At 38.5% G+C, this 22,464-nt stretch overlaps 3 protein-coding genes across 4 annotated transcripts; 1 reads left to right on the top strand and 2 right to left on the bottom strand.

Moving 5' to 3' along the window:
• Positions 1 to 222: 222 nt before the first annotated feature.
• Positions 223 to 10,505, bottom strand: paics (phosphoribosylaminoimidazole carboxylase, phosphoribosylaminoimidazole succinocarboxamide synthetase). The gene is made up of 15 exons (XM_056259886.1): positions 10,056 to 10,505; positions 8,974 to 9,363; positions 8,817 to 8,885; positions 7,996 to 8,736; positions 7,297 to 7,374; positions 6,779 to 6,954; positions 5,319 to 5,355; positions 4,544 to 4,741; positions 3,821 to 3,999; positions 3,512 to 3,691; positions 2,625 to 2,738; positions 2,298 to 2,381; positions 1,588 to 1,768; positions 1,179 to 1,337; positions 223 to 556 (listed from the first exon to the last, which is right to left on the bottom strand). The coding sequence occupies exons 1-15, from the start codon at positions 10,432 to 10,434 to the stop codon at positions 390 to 392; spliced, it is 3,132 nt and encodes a 1,043-aa protein (XP_056115861.1). The 5' UTR covers positions 10,435 to 10,505; the 3' UTR covers positions 223 to 389.
• On the top strand, positions 5,719 to 17,220 carry ppat (phosphoribosyl pyrophosphate amidotransferase). The gene is made up of 11 exons (XM_056259887.1): positions 5,719 to 6,113; positions 13,064 to 13,130; positions 13,307 to 13,513; positions 13,957 to 14,069; positions 14,219 to 14,364; positions 15,271 to 15,343; positions 15,563 to 15,714; positions 16,213 to 16,340; positions 16,430 to 16,651; positions 16,742 to 16,862; positions 16,976 to 17,220. The coding sequence occupies exons 1-11, from the start codon at positions 5,986 to 5,988 to the stop codon at positions 17,143 to 17,145; spliced, it is 1,527 nt and encodes a 508-aa protein (XP_056115862.1). The 5' UTR covers positions 5,719 to 5,985; the 3' UTR covers positions 17,146 to 17,220.
• A 517-nt stretch (positions 17,221 to 17,737) lies between these two features.
• si:dkeyp-117h8.4 (uncharacterized protein LOC572032 homolog) lies at positions 17,738 to 22,230 on the bottom strand. Of its 2 annotated transcripts, none has more exons than XM_056259890.1 (10): positions 22,039 to 22,230; positions 21,806 to 21,872; positions 21,622 to 21,674; positions 21,479 to 21,509; positions 21,362 to 21,387; positions 20,699 to 20,768; positions 18,936 to 20,503; positions 18,544 to 18,577; positions 18,351 to 18,402; positions 17,738 to 18,016 (listed from the first exon to the last, which is right to left on the bottom strand). In XM_056259890.1, exons 1-10 carry the CDS (start codon positions 22,120 to 22,122, stop codon positions 17,977 to 17,979), a joined length of 2,025 nt encoding a protein of 674 aa, XP_056115865.1. In that variant the 5' UTR covers positions 22,123 to 22,230; the 3' UTR covers positions 17,738 to 17,976. The 2 variants fall into 2 exon arrangements, with proteins under 2 accessions (XP_056115865.1, XP_056115863.1); XM_056259888.1 differs by having other exon boundaries at positions 18,351 to 18,405.
• Positions 22,231 to 22,464: the final 234 nt, after the last annotated feature.

Genomic DNA, 22,464 nt, shown 5'->3' on the forward strand with positions numbered 1-22,464 from the left:
TCAGCCTTGCAAGAATTTGTAGCGCACATTAGTCAACCATTCCCTGTGAAGATGAGAGAAAGATGTTTTTTTTTTTAAACAAAAAGTTAAACTTCTGTTTTGAAGAACAGACACTTACAGTGAAATTACCTCAGATTTATAAACTAAATTATTGCATAATCCTTATATACACACTTTTTCTCTTTTTTTTTGCTGAGAAGAACAAAATCACCAAGACAAATGTAACAGAGGAATGTTTATTGATGTAATGTACACCTGAAATGGTATTATTGCAAATAAGCTCTAGGTCAGCATTTCACATAGGCTTGTTTATAGGCAATGACTGGTGTGTACACAAAAATGTAAGCGAAATGAACAATGTGTTTGGAGGGAATGAAAATGCTGATCTATTACAGGCTGCACTCTTGCAGCTTCTTGTCAGCTTGTTTCAGGGAGACCCAGGTGTTCAGCATGGATGCCCGAAGTCTGGCCCAGATCAAATGGTTATTTAGACCTAGGATCTGAGCTGCAAACTGAGCAGCAGCTTCAGGAGAAAGAACAGTGGAGCAGCCCAGACCTGAAAGAGTGAGAATGAGAAAATGTTTAGCATTGCATACAATTCAGCAGCACAGTTGTTTAACTACCATTACTACCACAACTACCAAAGTTTGGGGTCAGTAAGATTTTTAAGAAACAAATACTTTTATTCGGCATTAAAAGTGCCAGTTAAGACATTTATAATGTAATAAAAGATTTATTTTCAAATAAATGCTGTTCTTTTGAACTTTTGTCATCAAATAATCCTTAAAAATCCACAAAATTAAGCAACACAATTGTTTTCAACATTTATAATAAATGCTCCTTGAGCAGCAAATCAGCATATTAGAAGGATATCTGAAGGATCATGTGACACTATAGACTGGAGTAATGATGCTGAAAATTTAGCTTTGCCATCACAGGAGTAAATTACATTTTAAAGAGATATTAAATTAGAAAAGTTATTTTAAATTGTTATAAATGTTTTACAATATTGCTGTTTTTACTGTATCTTGCTCAAATAAGAGAAACCTTGGTGAGTATAAGAGACACTTAAAAAAAAAAAAAAAAAAAGATTCAGACCCCATGCATGTCTGTAGTAGTAGTGTCCACTCACCAATTACAATACAATACAGAATAATTAATGACATTTAAATCGGTACCGCTAGGCATGCGAAGAGATGACCAGATGTCCTGAGCACCCCAGTCAGGGCTAATTGGAGGACAGTTAATAACTGGATAGGCAGTGTTTCCTGACATCACGGGACCCAAGCCATTACTTCTGCCTGCCACTGCTACAAAGATGGTGGGAACTCCATCACCTGAGGAGAAAAACATTGATCAATTAAATTAGTTATTATATTAAGCAATAACCTCACTATTACTAAAGTGTTCTGGATTAAAATATTGGGTTTAAAACATGTTATCTACTGAAAACAATTTCAAATAGTTTTAAATATACATTTTACATCATTTTGGCAATGAAAAAAGCCATGAGAAAAAAAGTCTGCAGAAAGGGCATGCTTGTTCTGTTCTTAATAGATCAGATGACAATGTTGTGTTCGGCCATACCCTCATATTCAGCTTTGATGCGGAGTGTCTCATCAGGGCCTTTATGGGCAGAGGTGACTCTAAGGTGGCAGGGAATGCCATATGAACCACAAGCCTTTCGGATCTTCTCACAGTGAGCCACATCTGAGGTAGAGCCCATCAGAACTACTACTCTTCCTCTCGCCTGTGACTCCAGGAGCAGCTAGATGCACACACAGAATCAGATTCCCATTAGTCACTAATGCTTCAGTTAGAATACTCAAAACATTATCTCCCGGTCATTTAGATGTTGTGAAAGACTTTTATTGGAGGAAGAGGGAAGTCAAGAGGGATGACAGCCTGAACTAGGGGAACTAACTAAATAGCCAAAGGTCACAGAGCTCATTGTTAGCGTTTAGCTTCTTGATGCAGTAAAAGAAATTGAGCGTAATTGATTGAGCGTAACAAATTATTAAAAGAAAACGATTAGGGTTGGACTTGGTTCAAAGCATTGGTTGTTGATTGGATTTTCAGATGTGGGCATTGCACTTAAAAATTGAGGCCGATGAATGCAAGCTTGAGGGGGTGGGGAAGGACTAAATGGACTATATGATTGGAGAAATCCAGCATGTCACCAGAGAGAATTATGGCATTTTTACCCTAGATCCAGTTATATTTTGATTTAAAGATTACAAGGTAAACAAACACATCAAAAACCTTTTTTTTTTTTTTTTTTTTTTAAATAATAGTACCTTGACTCGCTCTGCGACCCACTCAAAGTTCCTCTTCACCATCTGCATGGCCTCAGGAGTCACTTCTTTCAGGTCACGGTAAACCTACACAGAGAACAGTGTTTATCTGACAGTCATACTTATATAGGTCTTGCCACAGGTTAGTTAGTTCTTTCAGGAAAGATCATGATCATCATAGCAGAAGGACATTTGCTTCACTGGATTAATACTAAACTCTTAGTGGCTTCTAGTTTTACTCTAATATAATACTCTGGTAAAGAAGTAGCATAAATTAATTTCATGCCTGAGGTACAGTTTTTAAACACATCATGATGCTTGGCTATTTACCTGTTTGTCTTTCTGCTGGCTGCGATCCCCAGCTGGCCAGAGCCTCCATGAGTCGTTGTCAATCACATCAGCCAGCACAATCTCTTTAGTGGTCACATTTACACCGAACTCTATCTAAAACGACAGATTATGGGCATTAAACCTCTACTGCAAGTAGCAATTGCCACAATAATAAGGAGCCTGTTCAAACCAAGGACAATTCTATAAAGATAGCTACAACAATAACTATGTCAGCATCCACACCAACGGATGATAATGTTCTGTTTATTATAAGCATGCACTGCAATTCTGTCAGGACCACCATCGTCAAATACGATTGACAATTAGCATATAGTGTGGCTTGGCGGTATGGTTGTTCTGGGCAAGAACTCCCTGCGCATCTATGCAGCCTAGCATGGATAAGAGCAGCAATAACCCCCCCTTAGGGTAAACAGAACAGAACCAACATGAATGTATTGCAGATATAATGAATTCAAGATTTTAAGTACAACAGAATTCGATTTATTCTGATTCAAGGGGAATCAGAAGGCCATACTGACTGATGAGAGGAGGAGCTGGGGATGGAGGGTCATTAGCTCCTGATTGCTGCTGATAATACTGAAGCTTATATATGAATACAGTGATAGGCGTCGTATTCCTATAGGTAGACGTGGGTCAACTGAGAGTCAGCTGATGTGAGCTTGACTAACGTGACCAACCAGAACTAACGCTAAGCTTGATTTATGGTGTCTGCTGCCTTAAACACTTAAGCTATTTAAAGTAGGATGGATTCTTATTGGCCTTTCGTTCATCAGATGGAAAAAATCATTCTAAGAGTAATTTCAACAGTATCGTTCTTCTGAGTCGTTAGAGTTGTAGTGTGGACTTCTCTACACCAGATTTCATACTTTCATATCCACCAGCGTGCAGTCCTGTGTGGCCCAAGCCTTCTCAAGGACTTCAAAAATGGCCACCGTGGTTTTGCTCATGATGTCCACCTCACAGCGACCAATAGTCAGACCTGCCAGCTCAAACCCAGTCGCCAACAACTGCTCTTCTGACCACTGAGGGTCATTATTGGCGTCATCCTGAATGAAGAATAATGGAAGTAAACGGGTGATCAATATGTGGAAAAAATTTGAAATTGCATGACATTACATTTAAATGTGATCGATTAAAAGCCTTCTTAACTTTATTTCTGATTAACAGAACCTCACCTTAAAGAACATTTCCATTTTTAGAGGAGTGAAGCGGTAGCCCTCTTTGACCCCAGGGTTGCGTTTGAGGAAGGAGCCTGTGGCTATGCGCCTGCAGACCCACTCAATGGGTATCATCTCACATCGGGAGGCCACAAACGCAGTCTCAGAATGCTGCCTGACAAATGCCGTCTTAAGCCCTGATAGAAAGTGATTCACGATTCGCATTACTGTGTGCATCCTTTTAGAAATGGCAAACGGATTGGTCTAGTACATTAACAGCATTTTCAAACAGAGTGCAGTGATATACTGACACAGACTCTGCAGAGAAGATGCATGACTGACAAAGGACGCGTGCTTTCACACTGTGAAACTGGGACAGCAGTCTTAATAGCCTAAACACAGCATGCATATTGTAATGGAGAATAATTAAAGGAAGCATGGCTGTCACGAGGCAGTCATTTCCCCACAGTAAAACCATCAAAAGCTGCACATGGTGCACAACAACTTTAATTCACTAAAATTGCTGAGGTTGTGGGAACTATTTTAAAAGTAAATTACTTCAAGAGACCTCTGGCAACTTTGAAATTGGGGGTACCACATGAAGATCTTCAACTAAATTTTTTTTAATGAATATTGTTAGTATTATATTATATTGTGATAATATTAATAAATTAACCAGGTTGCCAAATGTTGTCTGTAATTAGTTTTCATTTAATCAAGTCAACAGAAAGGAAATCTCACCAGCATCCTGTAAAAGTTTGAACACACAGCTGGTGGTCTTGTTGGCAATGGCGGCTTTTCCCTCCATCTGATCCTTCCGAACCGCATTGCCCGCTGTGATCTGGTCTTTAGACTGGACCAGAACATGACCTGGCTCACCCACAAGCTCAAAGATCTGCTTGGTCTTACCCTCGTTCAGTTTTTGACCTAGTTTCAGTTCTAAACATAAAAAACCAAGGCAACAATTCACATTAATTGATTCCAATGTATGTGACTTCAAGACAATAATCATATAATCAAGATAATTTTTGTTAAGGAGAAATGGATAAACCTTAAGAAAACTTCTTGATTTATAATGACCCAAATCATATTTTATTTAAAAAAGGGTTTGCTCTGGGAATTTTAATTTAAAGTATTTTAATTTATTTAATAATTGTTTTTTGATGGTTATACTAATGTTATTTTACAGTAATTACATAATTTTTGTAGATTAAAAAAATACATTTTTAAGAAATGGACATGTTTTAAACTAGATTAAAAAAAATCAACTTTATACAGACTTGTCATTGACTCATAGTCTGATTTATCTTGGCTGAAAATACTTATACTACCATATTTCCTCATCTAGTAGTGTTACTGATTCGTATTAATAACATTTCAGAAAACAAAAGAACTTTTATGTCTATTGCGTAATGCCATGTGGGTAAATTTGTATTCACTGCGCATGTAACTGCACAGCGGTAAAAACATGGTGAACACCAGAACTCTTCGAGCAGACGAATGATTCCAAACTTACCTGCTGTGTTCGACATTGTTGTTGAGCGTCGTTTTTCCTGCAAAAAATGATTAGAAACTTGATTATTCTGTGTCGGTGGGTTTCAGGCAAAAGTTTTAATAACTACCTGGACTTCAGAGGAAGGGTGATGTAAAGTATGGCGAAGAGGAGCGAGACTCAACTCATTTATTTTCACGTGAGCAACGCGTTACGACACTCTGGCGATTCATAAAAACCAATCAGAGTAATGCCATCCTCACCACGTGGGCACAATCTTAATCTGCATACTTTGAAAGACAAAAGAAAAGACGTATCCATTGATATTGTTTAGGAGCAAAGATTTGTTCTGATGCAAGATATCTTTGCAAACTACATTGAAGTTTGAGCGCGTTACGCAAGGTATTGAGCGCATTTTTTCTACAATTGATCTCCACGACTTTGAACATTTTATTGATTTGACTAAACATGCTTTGCTAAACTTTTTATTTTCCATTTGCACTAACTTTGGACTTCAAATCTTGTGTTTTTGTTCATTTGAGCATTTGTGTTGCCAAATCCTCTGCCTTGCCGCATGTTCCGCTGTGTGTGAGGAAACAAACACGTGGTTTGAGAGACTCCATCCAGCAAGCGTGGAAATACATGCTAGCCATCAGTACAAACCCAGCCAGCTCTATTCAGAGAGGAGGACATGGAGTTTGAGGAGTCGGGCATTGGAGAGGAATGCGGGGTGTTCGGCTGTGTGGCAGCGGGGGAATGGCCAACGCAACTGGAGGTCGCGCAGATTTTGACACTTGGACTTGTTGCTTTACAGCACAGGTAAGTGTGCTGCTGTTTATTGGCTGCTCCCTGTTTATGCGACTTGGGGTATTTTACTCTTACTAGGGAACAAAATATGAAGATAATTCCTGCTGATATTACATAATCCAGCCTATAGATGCTCCCAATCTTGCCAGGCTGTTGCATTTTAAAGGGGGTTTGGGTGGATGGGAAAACCAGCTTAGACCAGGAAATCATCTAAAACTGATATGCTTTCTTCTTCTTCTTTTAAATAAAGCATATAAAGTATCATATAATATGCAGGAATTTGCCTGTGGTTCCCAGGTTGAAAACACTGGATGAAATGAATGTCTTGTTTCACATATAATATACAAACTACAATAGTCAACAATTGAAGTGGATCAAAACCTTGCATCAAAGTTATAGCCTACATGAATTTTGAACAATACCCGTTCTTGTCTTAGGACAACTTTGATGAACTTTTTTGATCCAGTTCAAATGTTGACCACTGTAATTTAGTGCACTTTGTCATGCAGATGCATAATTTACCAAGGGGCAACTTTTGCAATTGCCTGATCTTGTTTTCTTACTGATATAATGATTTATAAATGCTGATATAGCTCAGTCAACATGACGATTTGCAATTACCTGCAGCTATGCAGTAAAATCACAGATCAATAGACTTCTATTGTCCTGCATCTCACCGATTGTTCAGATGTGATTGCATTGGATGCCATTGAACACACAGAGGTTATCTCCATGATCGGAATGTATTGATCCTCCTCTTCTTTGCATTGGAAGTCTATATTCTCCGACCAGTCTGTGCTGCTTTCTCCATCATCAGTGCTCTGATGAAACTGTTTACAAAGCAAACGATCCCCTAAACACACATAAGATACTGTTAACACTGTTACATGGGTCAAAGAACATGTTTGTTCACTGACCTTTTCTTAATATGCTACTTTTGTCAAAGAAAGTGATAATACTGATGAATTTCGTGATTAATATATTTCCAGTAATAAATATATATTAATTTATTATAATTATGTTATGCAAAGTTCAGGATTTGTTATGAAATGCTTTTCATGTATCCTTATCAGTGCGCTCTAATTCCCAATCTTGATTCTATTAGTCAAGCTGAAGTCACAAGATTGACTCACACCTATCTCTACTCATTGCTCACAACTTTGAGAATGTCTGTGAGGAGAATATAATGAAAAACCTTCGTCTGCAGCTTTCCTCTTTTTCCCTTTGGTAGCCGACACATGCTCTCCTCTTGTGTATGATGGGTCGCTGCTGTCTACATTGCAAATATATGCACACATATTGAGAAAATGCAAATGAAAGTAACATTATGTGCACATGATAATTTGCAATGAAGTATTTTGTGTAGTATAATTCAGTGGTTCTCAACTGGTGAGCCGTGACCAAACAATTGTCTGATTGGGTTTCTAACAGCAGGAAAAGAAATTGGCATAGCAAAAAAAAGAAAAAGGCTTAAAATGAGGCAAATGCTTCCCATATCCTTTGTTGTTGACATTGAAGGCTTTGTGTTCGATCAAACTGTGTCAAACACAAACCCCGTGGTACAAATTCATCTGTCACTTGGCAGAAAATGCAGAAGTGCCAACATGGACCGATTGGATCATCCTCAAATATCCCCTTATTTTCAAAAAACATGAACAAAACTTTGCCAGGTAAAATAAAATTTTACTCAGACTACATTAAATATGTGTTCAAGAAGGATAATTGTGTTTGTGGAGTGAATTATTGTCTTAAAAATCTAAAATATGTATTTTTCTTTATTTTGTTTCAATTAGTTTCCTCTTATACGATATACCAATTTGGTCGTGCTTATGGTCGTCACATGATATCTAATGCAAAACCAGTTGAGAACCACTGGTATAATTTGTTTTAATACCTGGGATCCTTCTGTAATTACGACTGTCGTCATAAATAACAGCAGAGATGGAGTCAGATGAGAGATGCTGTTCATATTCTATTGGAGGGCTGCCAGTAGGCCTTACTATTGTGGAATTCATTTCAGGTATCTCAAATTCAACATTTGACACTTCCTCTGGTCTTGTTAAAATGCCTTCAGTCTCAGTCTGGTTTTGAAAGGCTCTTGCAGAAATGGCAGGAGATCTCAATGTGGCCTCATCAATGGACGGCTGGTCATATCTAACTGCAACAATGTCATTGTTCTCATGTGGAAGTCCACCCATGGAGTGTTCCTCAAATGTTGGAGGAGTAAACATCCTAGAGTTCCTCAGTAAATGATTTGTGTCGGAAAACTCAGCGTAATTCAGTCGACTTCTAGGAGGCTTGGACAAAAGGGAATCCAACTGTTCGTAAAACCTCATGACACGGCGAGGATCTCCAATGTCGGCTTTTCCTCTCTGCAGAGAACGGTAGAGGTATTTCAGGTTTTTGTACTTAGTGCGACACTGTTTCCAGTCCCTTTCCACACCCTGCTGAAGAAGCCTGCGTGAAATCTGCACAAATATGTCTTTGTTTCTGGTTGAACCCTGTAGCTGTCGCTGAATCCCTTCTTCGGCCCAGATTTGAAGGAGTGCGGCCACCTCTTCTTCACTCCAGTTTCTGCCTGAATCATGCACTGTTATTATGTTCATCTCGTTTACTGCTGCTGCTGTTGTCGTCGCTGAAAAAGAAATGAGAGGTTTTTGAGAGATTTATGATGTTGAAACAGCATTTAGCATTTCAGTTTTTGTCAGAACTCACTTGTCTCTCTTGCCATCAGTGGATGAGTGGCGGCATTCATTATTGTTTGCATCTCTGCCAGACTTTCATCTAAAAGAAGGGCATAAAGATGGAAAACGTCAACTTCTAGATGGAGAACCTGAACTATTTTGTAGCAATTAATTAAAACAAATCTTACCATCATCAATCTTGATAACCTGTTCTTCGACAGATTCTCGCCTCATGGCCACCTGGTCCCTGTCTAGTATGTTCCTTGGTGACTCGTCCTCCTCAAATCTACCCTCAATGTTTTTGCCCTGCATTATAGCATCAAGCTCAGCGAAGAACCTTATTGGCCGGCCTTGACTCTTGCTGACTTTGTAGTCATATTTCATGTTCTTGTATTTAGTGCGGCACTGTCTCCAGTCACGCACCACGCTGTGTTGGCACTCCAGCCGATGCGCCATCTCCTGGAAAATGGCCTTGTTTCTGTGGGAACGTTGAAGCTGCTTGTGAACCTCCTTGTCGGACCAAACCGTAAGAAGAGCCCGAACCTCCTTGTCAGACCAGTGTCTACCTCCTTCCAGCCCTAGAAGTAAATTGGCTCCCACTTAACAACAGGTTTGGCGACATTAGGCAAAGGAATATTTAGTATAAACAATGTAGCTGAATGGAGCCACCAGGTGGGTTTCCACCAGGTTTTTAAATAAATTAGCTCGTGCAAGTATTAGCTAACAGGCTTTCAGATTAAAGGTTTTACAGCAGGCATTCTCAAACCATTTGCTTCCAAGGCCCCCCATTTTTCACAACTATATTTGGCCCCATGACTTTTCCAGTTTTAACCTTAACCCTTTACTGGATAAGGGTTTTAAAAAATATTTCTTACTCACAATTTCTAACCAAATAAACCCAACAAAGCTAGAAATCACACTATTAGGCTACTATATATATTTAGGTTTTTCAAGACAGCGGGAACCTGGGTTCTTCAAAGAAGTTGAGATGGATAAAAATAAGTATTAATTTATTTATTAGTTGCTTTGTCTTATTTAAAATTATTTTAAGTCATCTTGAGGATTAGAAGTTTCCTTAGGCCCCCTAGTTGTAACCACTGTCTTAATGGAAATTAAAAAGTGTTGTAGAATGTATTTTATTTTATTAATATATTATTTAAAATTAACTATATATATATATATATAAGCAAATATTCAATTCTAACCCGAGTGTTTTAGGCAAAAATATTGTAGTTTCAGGATTTTGGTTTTGTTATTGTTTGAGAATTACCTTCCTGGAGACCTGTCAGTGAAGCAGGCTCCTCTCTTCTGGCAGCAGTCGGCTCTTCATCTGCCGCGTAAGGCCTTTGGGTCTGCGGCCTGCTATCTGCAGAAGAGCGTTTGTAGACCGTCTGCGTAGGCCTCCAGTCTGGAAGAGCCATGCTCCTACTCTGGGTCTTACATTCAAGCCAGTCTCTACACACCCCAAGCTCTCTCAGACGGCTTGAGATGGCCTCATACTTGGCCCTGCTCTCTTCCTCTTCCCAGGCTTGTCTCTCCCTCCACACTGAAAGCAGAGTTTTCACTTCATCCCCTCTCCAGTGTCCAGCTGTGTCCCTCTGCCTCTTGTCCTCCCCAGTATGTCTTTGTTGGTCTGTTTCAGGCTCCATGTTTCTAAGCTTGCCTAGAAATGGCTTCTGTTTGTTCGCCTCTGCCTTTATCCTCTCTGCTCCCCCTCCCTGTTGACTTTAAGCTCAGTGTCCAAGGCAACCAGACGACTGAGCCAGTTAGGAACGGCCACGTGACCGAGTACAGCCTCATGACTGGCTTAAGCTGTGTGTGGTGGGGGAGGGCCGGGGAGGAAATGTGAGAAGTGGCTTGGCGAACGAGTTGCACTTTCTGTGTCGATCTTCCTCAAAAAGACACGTGGAAAAGGCTCAAAGGCGTTTGGTTGCACGCCTGATTTAAATGTCGTTTATGGTTATTCGGTCACATCTTTGGGATAAACTGTCTATGCTTTCCCCTCATGCTTTCAGTCTCTCTTTCTCTCTTACTCTCTCTCATTCCCCCCTTCCCCTCCCCCTCCCCTCTCTCCCCTCCCCTCTCCTTCCCCTCTTTCTCATTCTCTGGCTAACCGTTTCACATAAACCAGTTTTATCTGCTTTAGTTACACACACTGTGCAGTCATTCAATCTTAAAAACAGATTTGGCTTGAGTTTGATTTGATTTAGGAAGAATGGGTGGGACACATTCTCTCTTCAGACTAGTCTTGCAAAGACATGTTTTTTAATGGTTCACTGCATGCAATATCACTTTAACAAATACCATCAGTTTGTCACTATATCTACACTTTCTTTATATTAAAGTACATTTCCTTATTTAAAAATGTTTAGCGCCTAAATAACTAACTAGTATTTTTACAAATGTTTAAAATTATACTAGAGCTAGGCAAAAAAAAATAGATTAATAGTTGTTTTTTTTTAAATGTGGTCGATTCGAAATGATTCTCAAAAGCCACGAATCGATCTTTTTTTCCTATGTACTTCCGCAAAAATTTAACATGAAATCTGATTGACGTTAATCTTACCAGTCTTCTCCACTAGATGCCATCCTCTTTACCTAGTGCGTTGTTACAGCGGGCATCCTGTCATTCATTCAGTGCTGTACATGCAGGAGCGGCTTTCAGCTTGAAATACGTTTCGGACAGTTGAATGAACTGTCCCGATCGGGCCAGTGCTTCATGGTCATGAAAGGTTATTATTTGCACACGTTTTCAAGCCTGGCTAATTTAAGCATTAAAGCGCAAGAGAACTCGTGAGACACAGCTGCTCCAGACAACGTGTAAATAATAAAATGAATTCTCTTTCAAGTTTCCCTGTGCTTAAACCGGCTTAAACAGACAAATTCACACAGACTTATGTCAAAATGCCCGCCTTTACGAGTATACAGGTATACGGTTGGTTATGGCTTAAGTAAACAGTAGAGAAAGAAAGCGCATGTGCTAATTCCTGATGCTGTCTGAATTGTTCATCAAACAACAAAAGACAGAGAAATCACTCCCTGCTCTTCACTGAATAACATTTAGTTACTTTAATAAGGAACCTTTAATGAATATGTACAGTGAACTGAGAAATGTTAGACCTACCTGAAAAACCTGAAAAGCACAGAATATTTCATTTGTATCGTTGTTCTCTTGTGTTTTTTAAATTTTTTATTAATGACTGTTTACTTGTTTTTAAATAATCTTTGAAATTGATATTAGTAGTTTTGGCTGTGGTGTTGAAATTGGAATCGAGAATTGTTAAATTTCACTGTTATCTAAAATTTAGGGTGTCATAACCTAATTTATTACAAGGATACATGGGCCAAAAAAACAACAATTTTATTCATTTAATAGTGGAATCATTGAAATCATTTAATCAAATTGAGAATCAATCGAGAATCAAATCGAATTGAGATCTTGTGAATCGGAATCGAATCGGGACTTCTGAATTGATGCCCAGCCCTAATATTCACATGAGATGAAGACAGTCATGTTGGAAGCCTAATACAAGTGTTTTTATTTCACATGGGGTGGGACTCCTCATGGAGGCTGCCATGTTGAGATCACATGACCAGTCGCTGCCCACTTAACTTTGGTAATCTCTCTATCATCCAACACTTTCACTCGTTGATAAAATGAATCATGATAGTGAATGGGCTCCTCTTATAATGTTATTGATGTCAGTATACACTACCGGTCAAAAGTTTGAGATTGGTAAGATTTTTTTTTTATGTTTACGAAAAAGCCTTTTATGCTCTGCAAAGGATGCATTTATTTGATAAAAAATAGTTAAAACTGTATTATATATTATGGATCATTAATTTTATTTAGATTTTCAATTTTATTGTAATTTCTACTATATTGTATTTTAATATAGCCTATTGTTTTTTTTTTACCTGTGATGTTCCCAAACTGAATTTTCATCATTCTAATGTGGATTTGGTATTCAAGAAACATTATTAAACATTAGAAAAAAACATTATTTAATATTATTAATGTTGAAAACAGTTTTGCTGCTTAACATATTTGTGGAAACATTTCTCATATTCACATTTCAGGATTCTTTTGAGTAGAAAGTTCAATTGAATAGCATTTATTTAAATATAAATCTTTTGTTACATTATAAATGTAAATTATAAATTTTAATAATTTTAATGTGTCCTTGCTGTGTAAGACAGTTGCTAAATCTGCATAATTTCTTTTAGATCATTAATGTGAAAATAACTGAATGTTTTACAATACGCTTTGTTAAATAGGGGCCAGGAGAGTGCTGGAATTGTCACGAGTACTGGAGCAAACCCACCAACATACACCACCCTGAAGGTAGCGTAAAAATAACACAGCATTTCGATGTGTACAACATCAACTGATCACTTAAAACATGATTTCTTCCTCATCCATGGGCCAACACATATCAACATACAGCAGTGAATGCAAGATTAGACTTGCCTGACATAATTGCTTCTCTCTCTCTCTCTCTCTCTCTCTCTCTCTCACAGGGCATGGGCTTAGTGAATACAGCTTTTAAACCAGAGGATTTGCTGAAACTGCGCAATGTTAACCTAGGCATCGGACACACACGTTACTCCACCACGGGCATCTCAGAGCTGCAGAATTGCCAGCCTTTTGTGGTAGACACGCTGCATGGCAAGATTGCAGTGGCACACAATGGAGAACTGGTCAATGCCTCCGCGCTGCGCAAGAAGGTGGGCTTTGATTCTTAAGCGGCGGTCACACTAGACTTTGAGCACGCAAAAATTCTTAGGATACCGCAATGGCGTCACATATGACATCACATACTGTGGCGTCTTTTGTAAAAAATATTATTCGACAATTTATTAAATCCAAAATGTAAAAATGTGCAATCTACTCCACTTTACTGCAATCCTTCAGATTTAAAGTTTAGATTCTTTTAACTCCGGTCACAACATGATATTAGGGCAGTTTTTCAAACTTTGGAAAGCAGAAAAATTTGCATGAGCTTGTGTTTCCTGTCTCCCGCATTCACATGCGTATGAATGGAAGCCAATGGAACAAAAAGTGTAGTGTGTCCCTTTTGTATCCCTTTAGGTGGAATTTCAGTGGAAGGGTGGGGTTGTTATTTTTTTTTCTTTTCTATTTTTTAATACAAGGTGTTTGTGTGATGTAGGTTATGCGCCATGGTGTTGGTCTATCCACCAGCTCAGACAGTGAACTAATCACCCAGCTCCTTGCTTTGACTCCACCCATGGAGGAGCTTGACACTCCTGATTGGGTTGCTCGGTAAGTTACACAAGTCCATCCTCATCACTGCAACATCTGATTGGGTCACTGTTTGTTAAACCCTGTCTGTCTTACTAATTGCAAAATGAAGTCCTTTTCTGTAGACTTTTGTTAAAATGTATTTTTGAATGTTTGTTTGTGTTTGTCAGTATAAAGAACCTGATGACAGAGACACCTACTTCATACTCACTGCTAGTGATGTATAAAGATGTGATCTATGCTGTGAGAGACCCCTATGGAAATAGGCCTCTTTCTATTGGACGTCTAGTGCCCATATCCAAACTGCACAGCTCAGGTGTGTGCGGACCAAAAGAGTTATTCTCAGTAAAGGAAAGGGTTGGAGGTGAAGACATCTCTGTATCTGCTTTGAATTTGGGTTGCATATTATGCATTTGGGAATGTAACATGCGCCAACAATCTTCCCATACTCGGAATGAGAAGTGCTTATAAACTGGTTGTTGTTAAAGGGTTCCTTTTAAGGGCCATGAATAGTAGTATTGAAATTTTACAGTTAAACTAGTCAAATAAAATTATTGCATTTTTCTTAAATACATTTTTTTCCCCAAATCGCGCAGCTCTAGAAGACACTATAAAAGGACAACTTTATTTAAGTCTTAGTCTGTAAATAGATGTACACACTCAACTATAACAGGTAAAACATGCTACAAATGGTAATCAACTTATGAAACCAACATGAACAGATTCAAACTGCAACAGATGCAAAGGGATGATTATATATTGTCACAACTATCAGTATAGATATAATGTAATGTTATTTTGGAGTGACTAAGCTCTCATGATTAATAATTGTCCGTCAAATTATCAATTAGTATGCAAAATGTAATGGCTTAAAGGAATAGTTCACTTAAAAATGAAAATTCTGTCATCATTTACTCACCCTCAAGTTGTTTCAAACCTGTATGAATTTCTTTCTTCTGCTGAACACAAAGGAAGATATTTTGATGAATGTCCGTAACCAGACAGTTGATGGACCCCATTGACTTCCATAGTATTTTGTTTTTCCTACTGTGGAAGTCAATGGGGTCCATCAGCTGTCTGGTTACCGACATTATTCAAAATATCCTCCTTTGTGCTTTTGGTGGCCAATTATAAGTGTGTATTTATAACGTGGCATGTCACTGGCTGCAATATAAAGGCTTATGGCATGTGGCCTGCTAAACTCGTTTTTTATTTTCTTTAGGTGCTGGAGAAGCAGACACAGAAGGCTGGGTGGTCTCATCTGAGTCCTGTAGCTTCCAGTCCATTGGAGCAAAGTATGTTCACATCATTCTAAAAGAAGCACCCTGTTTGATTTGATTTCTGCTTTTGGTGTAATTAAAATAGGGGAAAGTGTTTTTTTTTTTTTACTTTGGCTTTTGATTATCTATACAATTTCTTTAAAGGGGTTTCCATCCCTAAGCCCACATAGCTACTGCATATTTTATCAGTTTGTTTGTTTGTTTGTGTACAGTTTTCCATTTTTCTGTTGTCAGGTATTATCGTGAAGTACAGCCTGGAGAGATTGTCCAGATCTCTAAAAATGGATTAAAGACCTTGAGTGTTGTCCCGCGACCTGAAGGAGACCCTCCTGCTTTCTGTATATTTGAGTATGTCTACTTTGCAAGGCCAGACTCCATATTTGAAGGCAAGTTCATAATGTTTACAATCGTTCTTATGTTTTAAGTGATAGGTAGGATTGAGATATAACAGTAATATGTGGTAAAAACTACTGTTCAAAAGTTTGGGATCAGAGGACAAATTAAAGGGCAAGTTCACGCATTCTCAACCAGCATTCTATTGTTATAATGCCGGAAGTATATGTAAATGAACAGTGTACTCTTTCTCCATGTTACCTGGACCCAGATCTCCTGATTTATTTGTAAGCTAATGTCCACCATATGACAAAAATGCTTTTGATAAAACAAAATATCCTACTTGCGCATTTTTGTATTCCCGCTCACGGACAGTCAGATTGAGCACAGAGCATTATGGGTTTTGAAGGGTTTTTTAAATCAAATAAATGCAGCCTTGGTGAGCATAAGAGATTTATTTAAAAAACATCCAAAGAAATCATACCTACTCCAACCTTTTAAGCGGTAGTATATAGCACTAGGTGAAATGAGCACTTTTTTTGGTGTAACAGGTCAGATGGTATATACAGTGAGGCAGCGCTGTGGACGGGAGTTGGCCATTGAGGCGCCCACTGATGCTGATGTAGTCAGCACTGTTCCAGAATCAGCCACACCTGCAGCATTAGGATACGCACAGCAAGTGAGTAATGAGGAGCTGTACACATGTTTTAATGCTTTATTGGTTCACCCAGGGACAATATAAAGTTTTACATTCTGTCTCTCTATAAGTCTGGCCTTCCGTATGTAGAGGTGCTGTGTAAGAACCGCTACGTAGGCAGAACGTTCATTCAACCGAACACTCGCCTGCGTCAACTTGGAGTGGCCAAGAAGTTTGGGGCATTGACTGACAACTTTTCTGGCAAACGAGTGGTGCTTGTCGATGATTCCATTGTGAGGGGCAACACCATCTCCCCTATTATTAAACTGCTGAAGGAAGCAGGCGCAACAGAGGTAAAATGTTTTTGAATTAGTACTGCATGTTTGCTGCTGTTTTTTGTTTTTTTTACCGACATAATGTGTTTGTTACATGACACCTTACAGGTCCACATTCGTGTTGCATCACCTCCAATCCGGTTCCCATGCTACATGGGCATCAACATTCCTACCAAAGAGGAGCTAATTGCTAACAAACCAGAGTTTGAAGACATAGCAAGTTATATTGGTAAGTCAGGGTGCAGAGATTTACTTAATTGCTAAGGTTTTGTATACAAGTACACACACTTTCCAATCTCAAATTTCTTTTTTATAATTATGTGCTTTAATTGCTTTGAACAGGTGCTACAAGTGTCCGTTACCTGTCAGTTGAGGGCCTGGTATCTGCTGTTCAAAGTGGGATAGAGTCACATGGGAAAGATGAGAGGATCAGCTCAAGCACTAAGACTACTAGATATGGCCACTGCACAGCCTGTCTCACAGGAAAATACCCTGTGGAGCTAGAGTGGTGAATTTCAGCTCTCTGAACTGTACTTCACATAAATGTTGTTGTTTTGTTTTTTTTTGTATGGAAAAGTGCCGCCTTAACATTTGTAAATGTCATAAAGGTAGGCCAATACTGTATTAGAACTAAAATAAAACATTTATTTTCAATTCTCAAACGCTGACCAAGTTTTGAATTAATGTAAGCTTTAGCAGTCCTGCTTCTTAAAGAAACAGATTATCCTGCTTCTCTGTTGGTCCTCAAGACGGGCACACAATGAAACTCTGTATGTGAAAACCACATATTTGTTTATTAAAAAGTTTGAACAAAACATTTGAATTATTTATAGACCAACATAGCATTTCTCAATGCACATGTAATTGGCTTTATGCCACAGCTTCACTACTTCCTGAACTTCAGCCAGCCCTTTGTTTCCTGTCTGTCATTATTGGACAAACTGATTAATCCAGGTGCGCCTGGCCTCAGTAACAATAATCAGGCACACCTGGATTAATCAGTTTGTCCAATAATGACAGACAGGAAACAAAGGGCTGGCTGAAATTCAGGAAGTAGTGAAGCTGTGCATAAAGCCTATTGGACAATATTATTAAAAAAAAGAAAAAAAAGAAGCTGTTTTCAATTAAAATTGTTAATGAAACAAGGGTCTTTCAAAGTGATAGAAAGATATTTACACAACAACAATATTACAAACAGGGTTTACAATATATATATATTTAAAACAGGACTGTTGAATTTCAAGCAGTGTCTACAATGTGACTTCATGTCATCCCCTGCTTTCTTCACGTTGCTTATCCCACAAGGGGAAATGCAGTTTGTGGGATGCGCACAGTAAGGGTCATCACTGCTGAAGTCCATACTGCAGTCGCCTCCTAGAGAGACTGAAGAAAACATTCTTAATCACTGTTCTCTGATCTTTTTCTCAGAAAACAAAACAAAATCTGCATATTTCAGAAATAACGAAGAAAATGTTGCACAATATTGTAACCATATTGTTATCAGCCAGTACTGAGATTCTTTTAATCTATTTGATGTGTAATTGTACATGCTCATTGCCTTTATTTTAATCTCAAAGCTACTTATTTTTTAAAACACTGATAACATTGTTAGATGAAATATTTATCAAATTCCAAATTTTTTTCTTCAAATTGCACATTATAATGTTGTAATTCCTAAATTGATATTATTTCTTGGATGTGATTGTGCTGGAATTACCTTGGAGAGAGTGGGGCGGTACCCTGATTAAATGGTCTCATAGGTGACACAGCTGCTGAAGCAAAGTAAAGGATGATTTAACGGGTGAACAATTTGTTGTGATATCTATAAGAAAGCCATAATGATGATCAACCATAATGGCCATAATGATGCGGAGCAAGTATTTGTAAGACATGAAAATATGGCTACAAACCCTCCACTGGATGGATATCGCTTGGGGAATCTCTCTGCAAAGGAAGTGGAAAAATCTGTGTTTTACACCATTAATAAATTATAAATATTTTCAGCAGCCATTACTCCAGTTTTCAGTGTCACATGATCCTTCAGAAATCATTACAATATGCTGATGTGGCATTCATGAATAATTTCTTATCAAGGTTGATCATTTAATTTGTTATTTGAAATATTAAAATAAATAAAATTTAGAAATGTTGCCTTGAATGCCAACTAACTGAAATAAAGCTAAATAGACATGTGACATGTCTAAAAATAATATTTAAAAAAAGGTAATTCAAACATAACTTATTAATATATGTGTGTGTAAACAAATTATATAAATAATAGTCACAGCAATAATGCTCTTACCCAAGACAAAGCACGTTGGTTTATTTGCATTCTTAATTTAGCCTCCCTGATTCTTCTGAGGTTTCCAGTGCCTCTGAGGAACTGCGGACTGGGGCACTGCAGCAGGACGGCTCTATCCCAGGTAAGTTTGTCTTTAGTAAGCTCTGACATGGCAGAGTTCACACATCTGCCTGTCAGCTGGAGATGCTTAAGTGGGGAACGACTCTCTCGGAAGCGTTTGAATCTGAGTGACTCTTCCACCTCGGGGTGACGCTGCCGTTTCTTGAGCTTGGCCCTCAGAGGTGTCAATGCGAGAGCAGACATGCTGGAGGAGGAAAAGCTGGGGCTTTGGAATGTCTCCTTCGAGTGTCTCTCACAGAGGTGACAGTGGGAGGAAGGGTACGGTGATGAAGTCCCACGACAGATGAAGTGGTGATACAGCTTTCTGAACTCAGCATCAATCTGCTGTTCATTGAATGAGTATGTGGACTGAGGGCCAGAAAGAGAGCGTTGGCGTTTGGATGGTGTAAAATGGAACGGTTTCTCCGCCTTACATAAACTTCGGTCAGCACGGTCGTAAACGTGCTGTCGGGGTGACGACAACGCCACATGTTTGGCACCATAAGGAGATCTGAGGGCCTCAGTATGGGCTAGATGGTGGACAGGAGATCTTTGCTTTGGACTTGCTGTTGAGTTTAATTGTTTTTCCATGTTCAGCACACTGGGTCTGAAGCTACTTTTCCCCCTAGAAGATAAAACACCAATGAGACCACGCTGCGGGGAGGAGACAGGAGAGTGTAGGCAGTCCCTGAAGCAGTCTTTGTCCAATGAGGAGGGCTGGGAGATAACTGACATTCCTCTCTGGTCAATAATAGACAGACCTGCTTTGCTTTGTCGTGGAGAAGTAAAGACATATGAGGCTGGAACAGCATGAGATGTTGGTCCAACATCATAGGTTTGGTCCAGATTTGGAGATTGGTCACTAAATGAGGGTGAAGCAGAATATGGGGGTGTGGAGAAGTCAATCACACGAGCAGTAATCTGCTCTGGCTTCCTGGTTAAATGCAAATCAGTCCATGGAGACTCATCCGTCACACCGCTCACATCTGCACTGTTCCTCCTGGGCGAGTAAAAACAGGCACTGGCCTGATAGGATGGATTTTTGAGAGGTGAAGACTTTAGTTTGTTCTTGAGCAAGTTTTGAAGTTTGTCACTGCCCTTGAAACAGTTGCTTATGTTTCTTTGAACTGGACTTTGATTGGTAAATGAGATATTTGTTGTTTTGTTTAGAGTGCAGTTGTGTCTGTTCCTAAAGGATGAGTTGTGGTGCGTCGGGCCGGCTGGCCGGTGTTTGCGGCGATACTTCTGCACCACAGCCCTCGCCGTATCGGTCACATGCTGTCGCCGATATGCTTCGCCGATCTGGTTGAGCATGCTGGGATAGACATCCAGGAGGGTACTGCCATGGCTGCTCAGCGTTTTCTCCAGTTCTTCATCCTCCTCCTTAGGCTGAGACAGCTCGTCCCATAGAGAACCATAAGATGTGTTATTCAGACTCATAGAGAGCTGGAATGATCCACCTCCGTGCCCTAGAAGATAATCATTGAGACATGATTTTGATATCAGATAAGAACTACTCTTACATTCATTTATTGAAGAAATAAATAGTGTAGTTTATACTGTAAATATTTTATAGCACAGAAATACTAACTGAAATGTTTACTTTGCACTAAATTGTAGGGTTAAGCCTATTGTGTCTTAAGTGTTATATACTAATTTCTTACACAGGTTTTCGCTGTTCTCCTTTTGACCAGAGCCATTAAGATCATCCCCAGTGACCCCTGACACATCCATCTGAAATAAAAAAAACTTAAAGTTATATCACACCAGACTGCTGGTCTGTGTTCAGATTGTACAAGCTTCAAAAAATGTAGGGGTGTAGTGATACATCGATAAGGATTGATGCATTGATCAAATTACTAACAATATTATGTATTGAAAGACTTTCTTGTCCGTTTTCATTGTTTATCTCATTGCACAAGCCAATGAGGAGCTGTCATCAGATGATTGATGATGCCATGTGCAAATTGATTATTAGAAAACCTAGTGTATTTTTTTTGTGAATGTCCAAATTTGGTTATAGACCACAGTTTGTTCAAGTTATAATTTGGTTGCATTTGTAAAAATTTAACTGGTTGTGTAAAATAGGCACATCATATTGTAATATTATTTATATATAAACCATAGACATCCAAAATCTAAATCCAATCAAATCACAAGTGTATGGCAACAGGTTTTGAGGTACTGGTAGATATAATATCGTTGGAGGGAATCGATTTGTATTGTGATGAAATGCATGATATACATCCCTAATAAAATGATACAACATTTAGCAATAAGAAGCCATTTTTGAGCTTTTATAGAATCTATAATTTTCTAATTACTACCTGATCATTGTCGTGGTCCTCGAACTCTATAAAATACAACATGATGAAACGATTAAACATGAAAATTGAGGATAAATGGCATTATACTATATTTTTTTTTTTTTATCTGTTTCTTACCCCTCGTGGAATAGTCTGCTTTAACTCGAGTCTGAATAATAGAAAAGAAACGTAACGTTATCCTAATGGAACCATGGTTCAAATCTAGAGACATCTGGGCTAAATAATAATAATAAACTCATATTTACGATATCGACTCTTACTTTTAATTCTTCAAACTCACGTTCTCCCTCTGCACTGTCAATGGGCACAGGACCTGTAGATATATTTCACAAACTCAGAAACAAATTTGAAAGTTCAGGTAAAAAGACAACAACATTTGTGATTATAACTTTATAATCATCTAGTGAGGAGAAACAACATCAGTTTTTATTTTCGATATTTTACCTCTTGCAGTCCTGCAGGTCATTGTTTTCAGACAGACGTCTATTCCAGGATCATTTAGACTGGAATACTAGAAAGGACGTAATAAACATGTTATTTTAAGGAAAACGTTGCTTCATATAAGTCGCTACAGATGTTATTAATTTTTTTAAAGACATATGCCAATACATGCAACGTTACTTTATCTTACACATTCGTTTGAATTAACACTAACGTTAACGTTACCTAACTGTTACCTTCTGAAAAATAGCTTCCATCGTGTATCTGAACTCATCGTCATTTCTCTTAAATTGATCTGCATATAAAGGTTTTGCAGACATGTTGCATCAACTAAATGTATTGCAAACTAAATTTATTTGACCAACATAAACTAGTATTTTGCCCCGCCAGTCGCCAGTACTTTCAAATTTCTCGCCGAGTAAAACATTCGAGCAGTGATTGGACGTTATTTCAAGCAACACTAAAACGTCATTTTAAAGCGCGAGTTTGTCAAGTGGGCTGTCCGAGTCATCTCCACGAATCGGTTCTTTCAAAGAGTTCATTTCAAAAAGCACAAACTAGATTTTTACGCCATAAATCCTTTACATCCCACTATGATAGTTTAAAACCTAAATATACTTTTGTGCATTTACATCAAACAATATAAAATTATATTGTCTAAA

The sequence above is a fragment of the Rhinichthys klamathensis genome, unplaced genomic scaffold (assembly GCF_029890125.1).
Source record: "Rhinichthys klamathensis goyatoka isolate OS25496 unplaced genomic scaffold, OSU_Roscu_1.1 h1tg000170l_1, whole genome shotgun sequence".
NCBI lineage: Eukaryota > Metazoa > Chordata > Actinopteri > Cypriniformes > Leuciscidae > Rhinichthys > Rhinichthys klamathensis.